We start from the raw sequence: 13,917 nt of genomic DNA on the forward strand, positions 1-13,917 counted from the left end.
CTTGAAGCTGAGTTTTAGGAATATTGAACGTAAAAGACCTAGCACATTGCTATGGCACACAGCGTGTGTGCAGTGAGTGGTAGCTATTATGATGTTAGCACCTCAGGTCTATGTTAGCTTGCAAAGACTCTGCAAATCCTGTGAAATTTTAAGGAAAAACGTTTATTAAATGGATCCATCCACACATAAACTATGACATTTTATGGCACTCAAATATTTTTCTAACCATAACACTTTTTAGGAAAAATTTATAGATTTCATTAAAAGTTTCTCTACTGTTAAAAAAGCACGACCAAATGAAACATAATTGACAAAATGAAAAATATATTTGAAACATACTTGGCAAAAGTTTAATGTCCTTTATCTACAGTCTCTTTATTTTTTAAAAAAGGTCAAGGGCATGAATAGACAACTTGCAAAATTATTACAAGTGATCAATAAACATGATAAAAACAATGTTCAATCTCATTCATGGAAAGAAAAGGCATTACTGTCACTCCTTGAGAAGGAAAAATAAATCAGAAATGAGTTTCCTCATGAAGGGAAGTAACTCTTGATTAGAAAATTCCTTACCTGCTGGATTTGCAAAGCTAAAATCAAAGGTCTCAATTCAAATTGCCTTTCCAATACCCCACTTTCACCTCGCTAGCACTCCACTCCCTGTGGTCACCCAAAAAGGACATTTCAGTGGGAGGCAGGGGAGGGGAGAATCAGCTTTATAAAAATTTCAAGATACATTTTTCCTACCAAAGCTTCACAAAGGAGGGCTAGCAATATATGGAAATTCTGTGTCCATCAAAATGGAACCACAAGATTATCTATAGAACATGTCCTTCAGCTCACTCATTTCTTATCACCTGCATTTTAGAAAATTAATCTGGCAATGGAAACTAAAGATAATAAATCTACAAACATATCTATTCACATTAAATGATGAGAAGAATAGCCAGTTAGCCAAAGGGGCCTAATATTCAAATATTTAACTTCTAGGAATCAAATCCAGCAGCAGCAATTTATATAACATTATATATCAAGCCTGTTTAAATAAATAAATAAAGGTACTGTCCTATGTGCTAGTTTATATATATCAACTCATTTATTCTTTACAACAATCCTATAAGGTATTTTCCCCGCTTTACAGACAAAAGTATATAAAACTGTAAAGAAACCGAGGCACAGAAAAGTTAACTAATTTGCCCAAAGTCACATGTCTAGTGACAAAGCCAGAATTCCAACAATATAAAACTATCATAGGATTGACTTTCCTTAAAAAATTTTCTGGGAGCAACATTTCATAGTTGAGATTAGAAAGTAAAAATCATATAGCCATATGTCTCTTGTAAACAATGGCTCAATAATTAGATCTCAGCTCATGTACCAAAAAATTTTAATTTTCCTTAGCACTAATAACTAACTTATTGTTAGACTAGCCTAACTCTTATTATGAATAAGACTTAATGATCTAGAGATAATGGGAGCTAACATTTATCAAGCACTTCTTATGTGCTAGGTACTTTGCTAACTGCTTTGCATGTATCCTACAATTTAATTCTAACAATCACAGATGGCAAACTCTATAACCTCCATTTTATTCACAAGTAAACTGAAGCTTAGAAAAAAATACTTTCCCAGCACTTTGGGAGGCCGAGGCAGGCGGATGGCTTGAGCCCAGGAGTTCAAGACCAGCCTGGGCAACATGGTGAAACCCCGTCTCTACAAAAAGTACCCGGGTGTGGTAGTACACACCTGTAGTCCCATCGACTCCAGGGGGCTGAGGTGGGAGGATCACCTGAGCCCATGAGATGGAGGCTGCAGTGAGCCATGATCATACCACTGCACTCCAACCTGAGTGACAGAGCAAGACACTGTCTCCAAAAAAAAAAAAAGAAAAAAAAAGAAAGAAAAGATACTCATCTATCATCTAGTAAATCAGGAAAGCCAGGATTCAAACCCAGGTGGGGCTAATAATCCAAAAACCTCATTTTAGCTTATAGTTTGAACCTCATCTTCCTCCAAATTTAGAGATGCTAACAAGAATGGGAACATTTGAATTTTCTCTTCTCTTCATAGTCTCTAACAGATGGGCTTTCTTGGACCAACAATCAGTACCATGGGTTTATTTTAAGTTGTGGCAAAAAGGTGGTAAAGACTGTCCTTTGTTTTGTGACTAAGAATGAAATAAAGGAGGGAAAAACCCCCAATATTTCAGGAATGACGTCAACAATTCATCTAAATCTTAATCTATAAATATGAAGGTGACTGGTTTTGGGGAAACATCCAGTTTAATAACTGTTCTTAGTAAGTTTAAAGTGAATCAATTTTTATATCATAATGGAGGAGGGTGGATAATGCTGAGTACCTGCTATGCCAATTCTGACAGGTTTTATAGGACATAATACTTTTTACCACCCACATGACCCTAACTCAATCAAGTGTGGCACGTGACCAAAGAACAGAGACTCTCTCAGCTGGCTAATGACCTAATGACCTAGAAGGCTGCCTGGTACCAGCAGGTCATTAAGTAAACCAATCAGATACTCTCCTTTGAAATGTCAATGTGAGCTTTAGTAATGAGAACAAGAGAGAACAGTACACATGCAGGGCTCTAGGAAAAACAGTTACTTGAGACAGCTAAATAGCAGCAAAAGTACTGGTCACAGAAACAGATTAGATTAGGGAAAATCCCAATAGGGAACAGAGGCACTCATTTCTTTTTTCTTTATTTTTTTTTGAGACGGAGTTTCGCTCTTTTGCCCAGGCTGGAGTGCAGTGACTCGATATTGGCTCACTGCAAACTGCCTTCCGGTTTCAAGCAATTCTCCTGCCTCAGCCTCCCGAGTAGCTGGGATTACAGGTGCCCGCCACCATACTCGGCTAATTTTTGTATTTTTAGTAGAGATGGGGTTTCACCATCTTGGCGAGGCTGGTCTCGAACTCCTGACTTCATGATCCACCCACCCTGGCCTCCCAAAGTGCTGGGATTACAGGTGTGAGCTGCAGCACCTAGTTAGAGGCACACATTTCTGACGGAGAGTGTAGTTCGGCTCTACGGTTAATTCTTTTCACTACGAGGCCTGGTGAAAAGTCTCATCTAATCATCTTTTCCTGTAAATCCTTAAACTCAGTTACTTAAAGGCTATCATAATGTCTCTATTCCATGCAATGTAAAGTACTTAATACCAGGGAGGGAATGAAGAGAGAAGGAAAGAAAAAATGTGCTACAGGGGACATGGGCTACTGCTTTTATAAATAGATTAATAAAATATAAATGAAGAGAAAAAATAAGTAGAAGGCAAGAATGCAAATGTGTCACCTCTAGGTCAACAAAACTGCGATGATCTAGTAGAAATCTTGACTGATTTTCCTTGCAGGCAAGGGAAAAAGTAGAAGAAACAGGAGTTATTATGTAATTCACTTATGAAGTGATACAGGGGATACTGAATGATATATGAATGTCCTCAACAGTACTGGGAAATTCAGAATCAGAATTTATATAACCATTGCTGTTTATGATCTTCAATAAAAATCAAAGCAGATATTTCCACTTGTAGCTAAGATGAATAGGGGACTTAACCTCTCACTGTAAGCTACTAGAAACTAGGCAAAATTATGAAACAAGTGCTTTCAGACTACTGAAAATTGTGATCCCCGAGGAAAGAGAAACAACTGAGGTGAGTCTTGAAACTTCTTATAAGTCTATAATTTTTCAAAATAAAAAGTTTTTTAAATGAAGGCAGAATAAACAGGTTCTAAATAAAAGCAGAGAGACTTCATCAGTAGATGTGCACTACAACAAACATTAAAAGTTGTTCATTAGGAAAAAGGAAAATAATATCATATCGAAACTTGGATCTATACAAAATAATCAAAAGCACTGGAAATGTAAGTATGTGAGTGCATATAAAAGGCTATTTTTCCTATTTAGATGATGCCTTTAAAACATAATTTACTGTTATGGCCAGGCACGGTGGCTCATGCCTGTAATCCCAGCACTTTGGGAGGCCAAGGTGGGCGGATCACCTGAGGTTGGGAGTTCGAGACCAGCCTGACCAACATGGAGAAACCCCGTCTCTACTAAAAATACAAAATTAGCCGGGTGTGGTAGCACATGCCTGTAATCCTAGCTACTAGGGAGGCTGAGGCAGGAGAATCGCTTGAACCTGGAGGCGGAGGTTGCGGTGAGCCGAGATCGCACCACTGCACTACAGCCTGGGCGACAAGAGCGAAACTCCGTCTCAAAAAAAAAAAAAAAAGAAAGATAATTTACTGTTTAAAGTAAAAATAACATGCCTGTAATCCCAACACTTTGAAGGATGAGGTGGGAGGCTTGCTTGAGGCCAGGAGGTCAAGACTACAGTGAGCTATAATCATGTTACTGCACTCTAGCCTAGGCAACAGAGTGAGATCCCATCTCCATAATAATAATAATAAATTTAATAAGATAATAAAAATACAACAAAGAGATATAGGCAGTAAGTATGGAGATAAAATGGAATACTAAAAAATACTACAAAAATTAAATGAGTCAGGGAAAGATGGAAGTGGAAACAAAAAACAAATAGAAAACAAGTAACAAGATGGTAGATTTAAATCCAGCCATATGGGATTGTACATTAAATGTAAATGGATTAATGCTCCAATTAAAGACTGAAATTGTGAGACTGGAAAAAAAAAAAAAAAAAGCAAGACCCAGCTACCAATCATATGCTCTCTATAAGACATTTACTTTAAACATAAAAGTAAATTAAGGAGAGCAGGCGTGGTGGCTCATGCCTGTAATCCCAGCACTTTGGGAGGCCGAGGCAGGCAGATCATGAGGTCAGGAGTTCAAAACCAGCCTGGCCAACACAGTGAAACCCCATCTCTACTAAAAAACTACAAAATAAGCCGGGTGTAGTGGCATGCACCTGTAGTCCCAGCTACTCAGGAGGCTGAGGCAGGAGAATTGCTTGAACCCAGGAGGTGGGGGTTGCAGTAAGCCAAGACCACACTATTGCACTCCAGCCTGGGTGATAGAGTGAGATTCCATCTCAAAAAAAAAATAAAAAAATAAATTAATTAAGGCAAGGCCCAGTGGCTCACACCTGTAATCCTAGCACTTTGGGAGGCCGAGGTGGGTAGATCACTTGAGCCCAGGAGTTTGAGACCAGCGTGGGCAACATGGCAAAACCCCATCTCTACAAAAAATACAAAAAATTAGCCAGGCTTGGCGGCACACACCTGTAGTCCCAGCTACTTGGGAGGCTGAGGTAGGAAGATCACGAGCCCGGGAGGTTGATGCTACAGTGAACCATGATTGTACCACTGCACTCAGGCTGGGTGACAGAGCAAGGCTTTATCTTAAAAAAAAAAAAAAAAAGAAAGAAAAAGAAAATGAAAACATATCAAAATGTGTGGGATGCAGCTAGCAGTGCCTAAAGGGGAGCCTATGGCTTAAAATGCTTAGAGGAAATAGAAAGTTCTCAAGATCAATGATCTGATCTTCCACATTAAAAAGCTAGAAAACAAGGCCAGGCATGGTGACTCATGCCTGTAACTGTGGCACTTTGGGAGGCCAAGAGTTCGAGACTAGCCTGGGTAACAGTGAGATACCATCTCTATTTAACTTTTTTTTTTGAGACAGGGTCTCACTCCGTCACCTAGGCTGGAGTGCCGTGACACGACATTGGTTCACTCAGCCTCCTGGGTTCAAGGGTTCCTCCCACCTCAGCCTCCCAAGTAGCTGGGACTACAAGTATGTGCCACCACAACACTTGGCTACTGTCTCTATTTTTAAAAAAAGAAAGGTCAGGAGATCGAGACCATCCTGGCTAACACAGCTAACGTGGTGAAACCCCGTCTCTACTAAAAATACAAAAAATTAGCTGGGTGAGGTGGCGGGCGCCTGTAGTCCCAGCTACTCAGGAGGCTGACGCAGGAGAATGGCGTGAACCTGGGGAGCGGAGCCTGCAGTGAGCCAAGATCGCGCCACTGCACTCCAGCCTGGGCAACAGCGAGACTCCACCTCAAAAATAAATTAAATAAATAAATAAATAAATAAACAAAAAATAAAAACACAAAAAAATTAGCCGGGCATGGTGGGGGGTGCCTGTAGTCCCAGCTACTCGGGAGGCTGAGGCAGGAGAATGGCGTGAACCCGGGAGGCACAGCTTGCAGTGAGCCGAGATCACACCACTGCACTCCAGCCTGGGCAACAGAGCGAGATTCCATCTCAAAAAAAGATATATATATATAGATATATAGAGATATATATCTCTCTATAGATCTATACAGAGATATATATCTCTCTATAGATCTATACAGAGATATATATCTCTATCTATAGATATCTATATATATCTCTATCTCGGAATAGAAATCAGAAAACAGGAAGGGCATGGTGGCTCATGCTCATAATCCCATTACTTTGGGAGGCCAAAGCTGGAGACCATCTCTACAAAAAAATTTAAAAATTAGCTAGGCATAGTGGCACGTGCCTGTAGCTACTCTGGAGGCCGAGGTAAGAGTATTACTTGAGCTAAGGAGGTAGAGGCTGCAGTGAGCTGTGATGGCCCCACTGCACTCTAGCCTGGGGGACAGAACCAGACCCCATCTCATAAAAATTAGTAACAAAACAGGGTTTGCTCTGTAACCTAGGCTAGGCACAAGTGATCCTCCCACATTGGCCTCCCAAAGCACTGGGATTACAGGCATGAGCCACCGTGCCCAGTTTCAAATGTTTTTCTAAAATCAGTAACAGGTTCGGGCACAATGGCTCACACCTGTAACCCCAACACTTTGGGAGGCAGAGGCAGGCAGATACTTGAGGCCAGAAATTCGAGACCAGCCTGGCCAATATAGCAAAACCCCACCTCTGCTAAAAATACAAAAAACTGGCTGGGCACAGTGGCTCACACCTGTAATCCCAGCAATTGCGGAGGCCGAAGTGGGCGGATCACCTAAGGTCAGGAGTTCAAGACCAGCCTGGCCAACATGGTGAAACCCTGTCTCTACTAAAAATACAAAAAAATTAGCCAGGCATGGTGGCAGGCGCCTGTAGTCCCAGCTACTCGGGAGGCTGAGGCAGGAGAATCACTTGAACCTGGAAGGCGGAGACTGCAGTGAGCTGAGATCGAGCCACTGCACTCCAGTTTGGATGACACAGCGAGACTCCATCTCAAAAAAAGAAAAAAAAAGTCAACAAGGGGATGGGAAAAGATCTCACCCGGGCATGGTGGCTCACGCCTGTAATCCCACCACTTTGGGAGGCCAAGACGGGCAGATCATGAGGTCAGGAGATCGAGACCATCCTGGCTAACACGGTGAAACCCCGTCTTTACTAAAAATACAAAAAATTAGGCCATGTGCGGTGGCTCACACCTGTAATCCCAGCACTTTGAGAGGCCAAGGTGGTCGGATCACTTGAGGTCGGGAGTTCGAGACCAGCCTGACCAATATGGAGAAACCCTGTCTCTACTAAAAGTACAAAATTAGCCAGATACAGTGGCACATGCCTGTAATCCCAGCTATTCAGGAGGCTGAAGGAGAATCGCTTGAACATGGAAGGCGGAGGTTTTGGTGAGCCGAGATTGTGCCATCGCACTCCAGCCTGGCAAGAAGAGTGAAACTTCATCTCAAAAAAAAAAATTAGCCGGGTGTGGTGGCTCATGCCTGTAGTCCCAGCTACTCAGGAGGCTGAGGTTGCAGTGAGCTGAGATCACGCCACTGCACTCCAGTCTGGGCAACAGAGCGAGACTCTTGTCTCAACAACAACAACAACAACAACAAAAAACAAAAAGAAAAGATCTCATTTGTACTTAACTGGAGGTTCTAGGCAGCACAAGAAAAGAAAATAAAAGGCATCCAAGTCAGAAAGAAACAAGTAAAAATTTCTTTATTTGCTGACAATAAGATAACCTACAGGGAAAACCTGATGAAATCTATTAAAAAGTTACTAAAACTAATAAAAGAATTTAGGAAGGTTATAGAATGTAAGACCAAGACATAAAAATCAATTACATTTCTATATAATAGCAATGAACAGATACTGAAATTTTAAAAACTAAATCATTTTACAAAAGCATCACAATATGAAACACTCAGGGATAAATTGGATAAAAGATGTGCAAGACTGTACAAAAGCTACAAAACATTTATGAAGGAAATTAGAGAAGACTTTAATCAAAACACTCAATATTAAAATGTTAATTCTCAGTCAGGCGCGGGGGCTCACACCCGTAATCTCAGCACTTTGGGAGGCTGAGGAGGGCTGATCACTTGAAGTCAAGAGCTCGAGAACAGCCTGGCCAACTTGGTGAAACCCTGTCTGTATTAAAAATAAAAAAATTAAGCTGAGTGTAGTGGCAGGCATTTGTAATCCCAGCTACTTGGGAGACTGAGGCAGGAGAATTGCTTGAATCTCAGAGGCAGAGGTTGCAGTGAGCTGAGATCGCACCACCGCACGACAGCCTAGGCAACAGAGTGAGACTCCATCTCAAAAAAATAAAATAAAATGTTAATTCTCTCTCAGTTTTATTTATTTATATAGACTCAATACAATCCCAATGGAAATCCCACCAAGCCTTTTTTAAGAAATTGATACGCTAATTCTAAAATTTATATGGAAATGCAAAGAATCTACAAAAGCCAACACAACCGAAAAATAAGAACACTAGTGGAACACATTAGTCTTTTTTTTCCTGGAAACCTGATTTTTCTAGAGACAAATGATTTTTGACAAAGGTACAAAGGCAATTCAATGCAGAATGGACAGTCTTTTCAATAAATGGTAAAGAAGCAACTGAATATCCATGTGCCAAGAAAATAAGCCTTACATTCCCATATGTGTGTGTGTGTATATATATATATATATATATATATATATTTTTTTTTTTTTTTTTTTTTTGAGACAGTCTTACACTCTGTCACCCAGGCTGGAGTGCAGTGGTGCATCAATGCAACCTCCCTCTTCTGGGCTTAAGCAATCCTCCTGCCTTAGCCTTCTGAGTAGCAAGGACTACAGGTGTATGTCACCATGCCCGGCTAACCTTTTAATTTTTTTTTGGTAGAGGCAAGGTTTCACCACATTGCCCAGGCTGGTCTCAAACTCTTGGGCTCAAGCAATCTTCCCACCTGAGCCTCCCAAAGTGCTGGGATTACAGGCTTTAATCCATATCTTGCACTACATACAGAATAAATTTTAAAAGGATCATAGATCTAAATGTAATCCCTAAAGCTATAAAACCTCTAGAAAAAAACATAGGAGAAAATTTTTGTGGCCTTTTCTTTTAGGCAAAGATTTCTTAGATACCACATGAAAGCATAATCCGTAATTTTTTTTTTTTTTTTTTTTTTTTGAGACAGAGTTTTGCTCTTGTTGCCCAGGCTGGAGTGCAATGGTGCTATCTCGGCCCACAGCAATCTTTACTTTCCGGGTTCAAGCAATTCTCCTGCCTCAGCCTCCCGAGTAGCTGGGATTACAGGCATGCGCCACTACGCCCAGCTAATTTTGTATTTTTAGTAGAGATGGGCTTTCTCCATGTTGGTCAGGCTGGTCTCGAACTCCCGACCTCAGGTGATCTGCCTGCCTTGGCCTCCCAAAGTGCCGGGATTACAGGTGTGAGCCACTGCTTCCCACCCATAAAATTTTTAAAAACCTGATTAAACTTACTTCATCTACTATAACCAGTGACTACCAAGAAAAATAAATAAATAAATAAAAATAAACAAACTTACTGCATCAAAACTAAGAATTCTGTTCTTTAGAAGACACTTATGGGAATGAAAAGACAAGGCATGTACTGGGAGAAAATATTTCCAAATTACTTATCTGGCAAAGAAACTTGCATTTGGAATATGTATTTAAAGAACTCTCGAAACTCAGTAATAAGAAAATAATCCAATTTTTTTTTTTTTTTTTTTTTTGAGACGGAATCTTGCTCTGTCGCCCAGGCTGAAGTGCAGTGGCACAATCTCGGTTCACTGCAAGCTCCGTCTCCCGGGTTCATGCCATTCTCCTGCCTCAGCCTCCTGAGTAGCTGGGACTACAGGCACCCGCCACCACGCCCAGCTACTTTTTTTGTATTTTTAGTAGAGACGGGGTTTCACCGTGTTAGCCAGGACGGCCTCAATCTCCTGATCTCGTGATCCGCCCACCTCGGCCTCCCAAAGTGCTGGGATTACAGGCTTGAGCCACCGTGCCTGGCCGAAAATAATCCAATTTTTTAAATGAGCAAAAAATACTTCACCAAAGAAGATATACAGGTGGCAAATAAGCACATGAAAAGATGCTCAACATTATTACTCATTAGGAAAATGCAAATGAAAACTACAATGAGATATCACTACACATATATTAGAATGTCTAAAATTATAAAAACTGACCACTTTACACCCATTAGGATGACTCCCATTGAAAAATAGAAAATAGGTCGGGCGTGGTGGCTCACACCTGTAATCCAATACTTTGGGAGGCCGAGGCAGGCGGATCACCTGAGGTCAGGAGTTCGAAACCAGCCTGGCCAACATGGCAAAACCCTGTCTCTACTAAAAATACAAAAATTAGCCAGGCGTGGTGGCGGGTGCCTGTAATCCCAGCTACTTGGGAGACTGAGGCAGGGAGAATTGCTTGAACCCAGGAGGGGGAGGTTGTAGCGAGCCAAGATCATGCCATTGCATTCCAGCTTGGGCAACAGAGCAAGACTCTGCCTCAAAATAAAATAAACAAACAAACAGAAAATAGGGGGCCAGGTGCGGTGGCATGGTAAAACACGGTCTCTACCAAAAATACAAAAAATTAGGCCGAGTGCGGTGGCTCAAGCCTGTAATCCCAGTGCTTTGGGAGGCCAAGGTGGGTGGATCACTTGAGGTCAGGAGTTCAAGCCCAGCCTGGCCAACATGGTAAAACCCCACCTCTACTAAAAATACAAAAATTAGCCGGATGTGGTGGATGCACACCTGTTATCCCAGCTACTCAGGAGGCTGAGACAGGAGAATCGCTTGAACCTGGGAGGCAGAGGTTGCAGTGAGCTGAGATTGCACCGCTGCACTCCAGCCTGAGCAACAGAGCAAGACTCCATCTCAAAAAAACAAAACAAAACAAAAAATTAGTCAGGTGTGGTGGTGAGCCTGTAGTCCCAGCTACTCGGGAGGCTCAGGTGGGAGGATTGCTTGAGCCTGGGAGGCAGAAGTTGCAGTGAATCAAGATCACACCACTGTACTCCAACCTCAGTGACAGAGACCCTGTCTCAAAAAACAAATAAGTAAAAGAAAATAGTCTGGGTGCAGTGGTACACACCTATAATCCCAGTTACTCAAGAGGCTGGGGTGGGAGGATAGTTTGAGCCCAGGAGTTCACAACCAGCCTGAGCAACACAGTGAGACCCCGTCTCTAAAAATAAAAAGAAATTAGCCAGGCATGGTGGTGTGCACCTGTAGTTTAACCTTATTCAGGAGACTGATGCCAGAAGTTTGAGGCTGTACTGCACTACGGTTGTGCCACTGCACTCCAGCCTGGGTGACAGAGCTAGACTCCATGTCAAAAATAAAAATAAAAATAAAAATAGAATTAGCATATGATCTAGCAATTCCTCTTCTCTTCTCGGTATGTAAGAATTGCAAGCAGGGTCTCAAAAAGATATGTGTAGATGCATATGCATAACGGCATTATTCACAAAGCTAAAAGGCGGAAGCAAACCAAGTGTCCATTGATATATAAATGGATAATCAAAATGTGGTATCCATACGCTGCATTATTAAGTCTTAAAAAGGAAGGAGATTCTGACACATGCTACAACAAACATGAATCTTGAGGACATTGTGCTAAGTGAAATAAGCCAGTCACGAAAAGACAAATACCACTTTGTCTGACTCCACTTATGTGAGGTACCTAGAGTAGTCAAATTCATAAACACATAAAGTGGAATGGTGGTTGTCAGGGGCTCAAGGGGGAGGGGAATGGGGAGTTATTGTTTAATGGGTATAGAGCTATGGATTTGTAGTGGGTGCAGCGATATGTGCCTATAGTCTCAGACACTCAGGAGGCTGAGGAGGAGGACTGCTTAAGCCTAGGTGTTTGAGCCTAACCTGGGAAATATAGCAAGACCTTCATCTTTAAAAAAATAAAAAACAAAGCTTCAGATATGCAAGACCAAGAAATTATTGAAATGGATATGGTGATGGCTGTACAACAATATGAATATACTTAATACCACTGAAATGTACACTTACAACTTTTTTTTTTTTTTTGAGACGGAGTTTCACTCTTGTCACCCAGGCTGAAGTGCAATGGCATGATCTCAGCTCACTGCAACCTCTGCCTCCTGGGTTCCAGCGATTCTCCTGCCTCAGCCTCCAGAGTAGCTGGGATTGCAGGCACCTGCCACCACGCCTGGTTAATTTTTGTATTTTTAGTAGAGACAGGGTTTCACCACGTTAGCCAGGCTGGTCTTGAACTCCTGACCTCAGGTGATCTGCCCACCCCAGCCTCCCAAAGTGCTGGGATTACAGGCGTGAGCCACTGCACCCAGCCAAAACGTTTTTATAAAGAGGTTTTAAAAAGATGGTTATGTGTATATTATGTGTATTTTACAATTAAAAAGTTGGGGGAAACATTTTAAAATAGTGACCATACCCAATTGTTGGTAAGGCTGGGGGCAACCGGAATTCATACAACTGCTAATAGAAATAAAAAATGGTACAACTACTTGGGAACAGTTTGGCAGTTTCTTTTCTTTTCTTTTTTTTTTTTTTGAGACAGAGTCTCGCTCTTTCGCCCAGGCCGGACTGCAGTGGCGCTATCTTGGCTCACTGAAAGCTCCGCCTCCCGGGTTCATGCCATTCTCCTGCCTCAGCCTCTCGAGTAGCTGAGACTACAGGAGCCCGCCGCCGCGCCCGGCTAATTTTTTGTATTTTTAGTAGAGACGGAGTTTCACCGTGTTAGCCAGGATGGTCTCGATCTCCTGACCTCGTGATCCGCCCGCCTCGGCCTCCGAAAGTGCTGGGATTACAGGCGTGAGCCACTGCACCCAGCTGGCAGTTTCTCAAAAAGTTAAACACACACCTACCGTATGACCCAGTCATTTTACTCTAGATATTTACTTAAGAAAAATAAAAGCATATATATACAAAGATTTGTGCATGAATGTTCCTAACAGTTTTATCTGTCATAGCCAAAAATTGAACATAAGCCAAATGCCCGTCTAAGTGAATGGGTAAACATTCACTTAGGGATAAATCTATATAATGGAATACTACTCAGCAATAAAAAGAAATAAACATGCAACATGGATGAATTTCAAAATAATTATCTTGAGACAAAGAAGCCAGACTCAAAAGAGTACATAGTGTATGATTCCATCACATAAAACTTTAGAAAATGCAAACTAACTGCAGTAGACACTAGATCAGTGGTCAATCTTGCCTGGGGATTAGAGGGGGCAGAGATAGGCAGAAGGGAGGAATTACAAAGGTGCACAAAGAAAGTTTTTAGTCCAATATGCTTATTATCTTTTTTTTTTTTTTTTTTTGAGACGGAGTTTTGCTTTTGTTGCCCAGGCCGGAGTGCAATGGCACGATCTCGGCTCACCGCAACCTCCACCTCCCGGGTTCAAGTGATTCTCCTGCCTCAGCCTCCCGAGTAGCTGGGATTAGTGATTCTCCTGCCTCAGCCTCCCGAGTAGCTGGGATTACAGGCAGGTGGCCAGTGCCTATAATCCCAGCTAGGAGGCTGAGGCAGGAGAACTGCTTGAACCTGGGAGGTGGAGGCTGCAGTGAGCTCAGATTACGCCACTGCACTCCAGCCTGGGCAACAGGGCGAGACTGTCTCAAAAACAAACAAACAAACAAACAAACAAAAAGAACTTCCAGAGAGAAAAAGACAGATGACATACAAAGAAATAAAAGTTAAACTGATAACAGACTTCAGACTTCTTAAGAGCA

At 41.8% G+C, this 13,917-nt stretch overlaps 1 protein-coding gene across 11 annotated transcripts in view; it reads right to left on the reverse strand.

Annotated features, from left to right (window-relative positions):
* The window catches only part of S100PBP (S100P binding protein), a 41,401-nt gene that overhangs the window by 7,781 nt on the left and 19,703 nt on the right, over positions 1-13,917 (reverse strand). The window contains exon 6 of one of the 11 annotated variants that reach the window (XM_063593135.1): positions 3,314-3,364. The exons of the other annotated variants lie outside the window; for them this stretch is intronic. Within the exon in view, the coding sequence (XP_063449205.1) occupies positions 3,321-3,364 (44 nt within the window). The 3' untranslated portion in view covers positions 3,314-3,320. The remainder of the gene's footprint in view (positions 1-3,313; positions 3,365-13,917) is intronic. 11 annotated transcript variants of the gene reach the window in all.

This window comes from Pan paniscus, chromosome 1, assembly GCF_029289425.2.
Source record: "Pan paniscus chromosome 1, NHGRI_mPanPan1-v2.0_pri, whole genome shotgun sequence".
Taxonomy (NCBI): domain Eukaryota; kingdom Metazoa; phylum Chordata; class Mammalia; order Primates; family Hominidae; genus Pan; species Pan paniscus.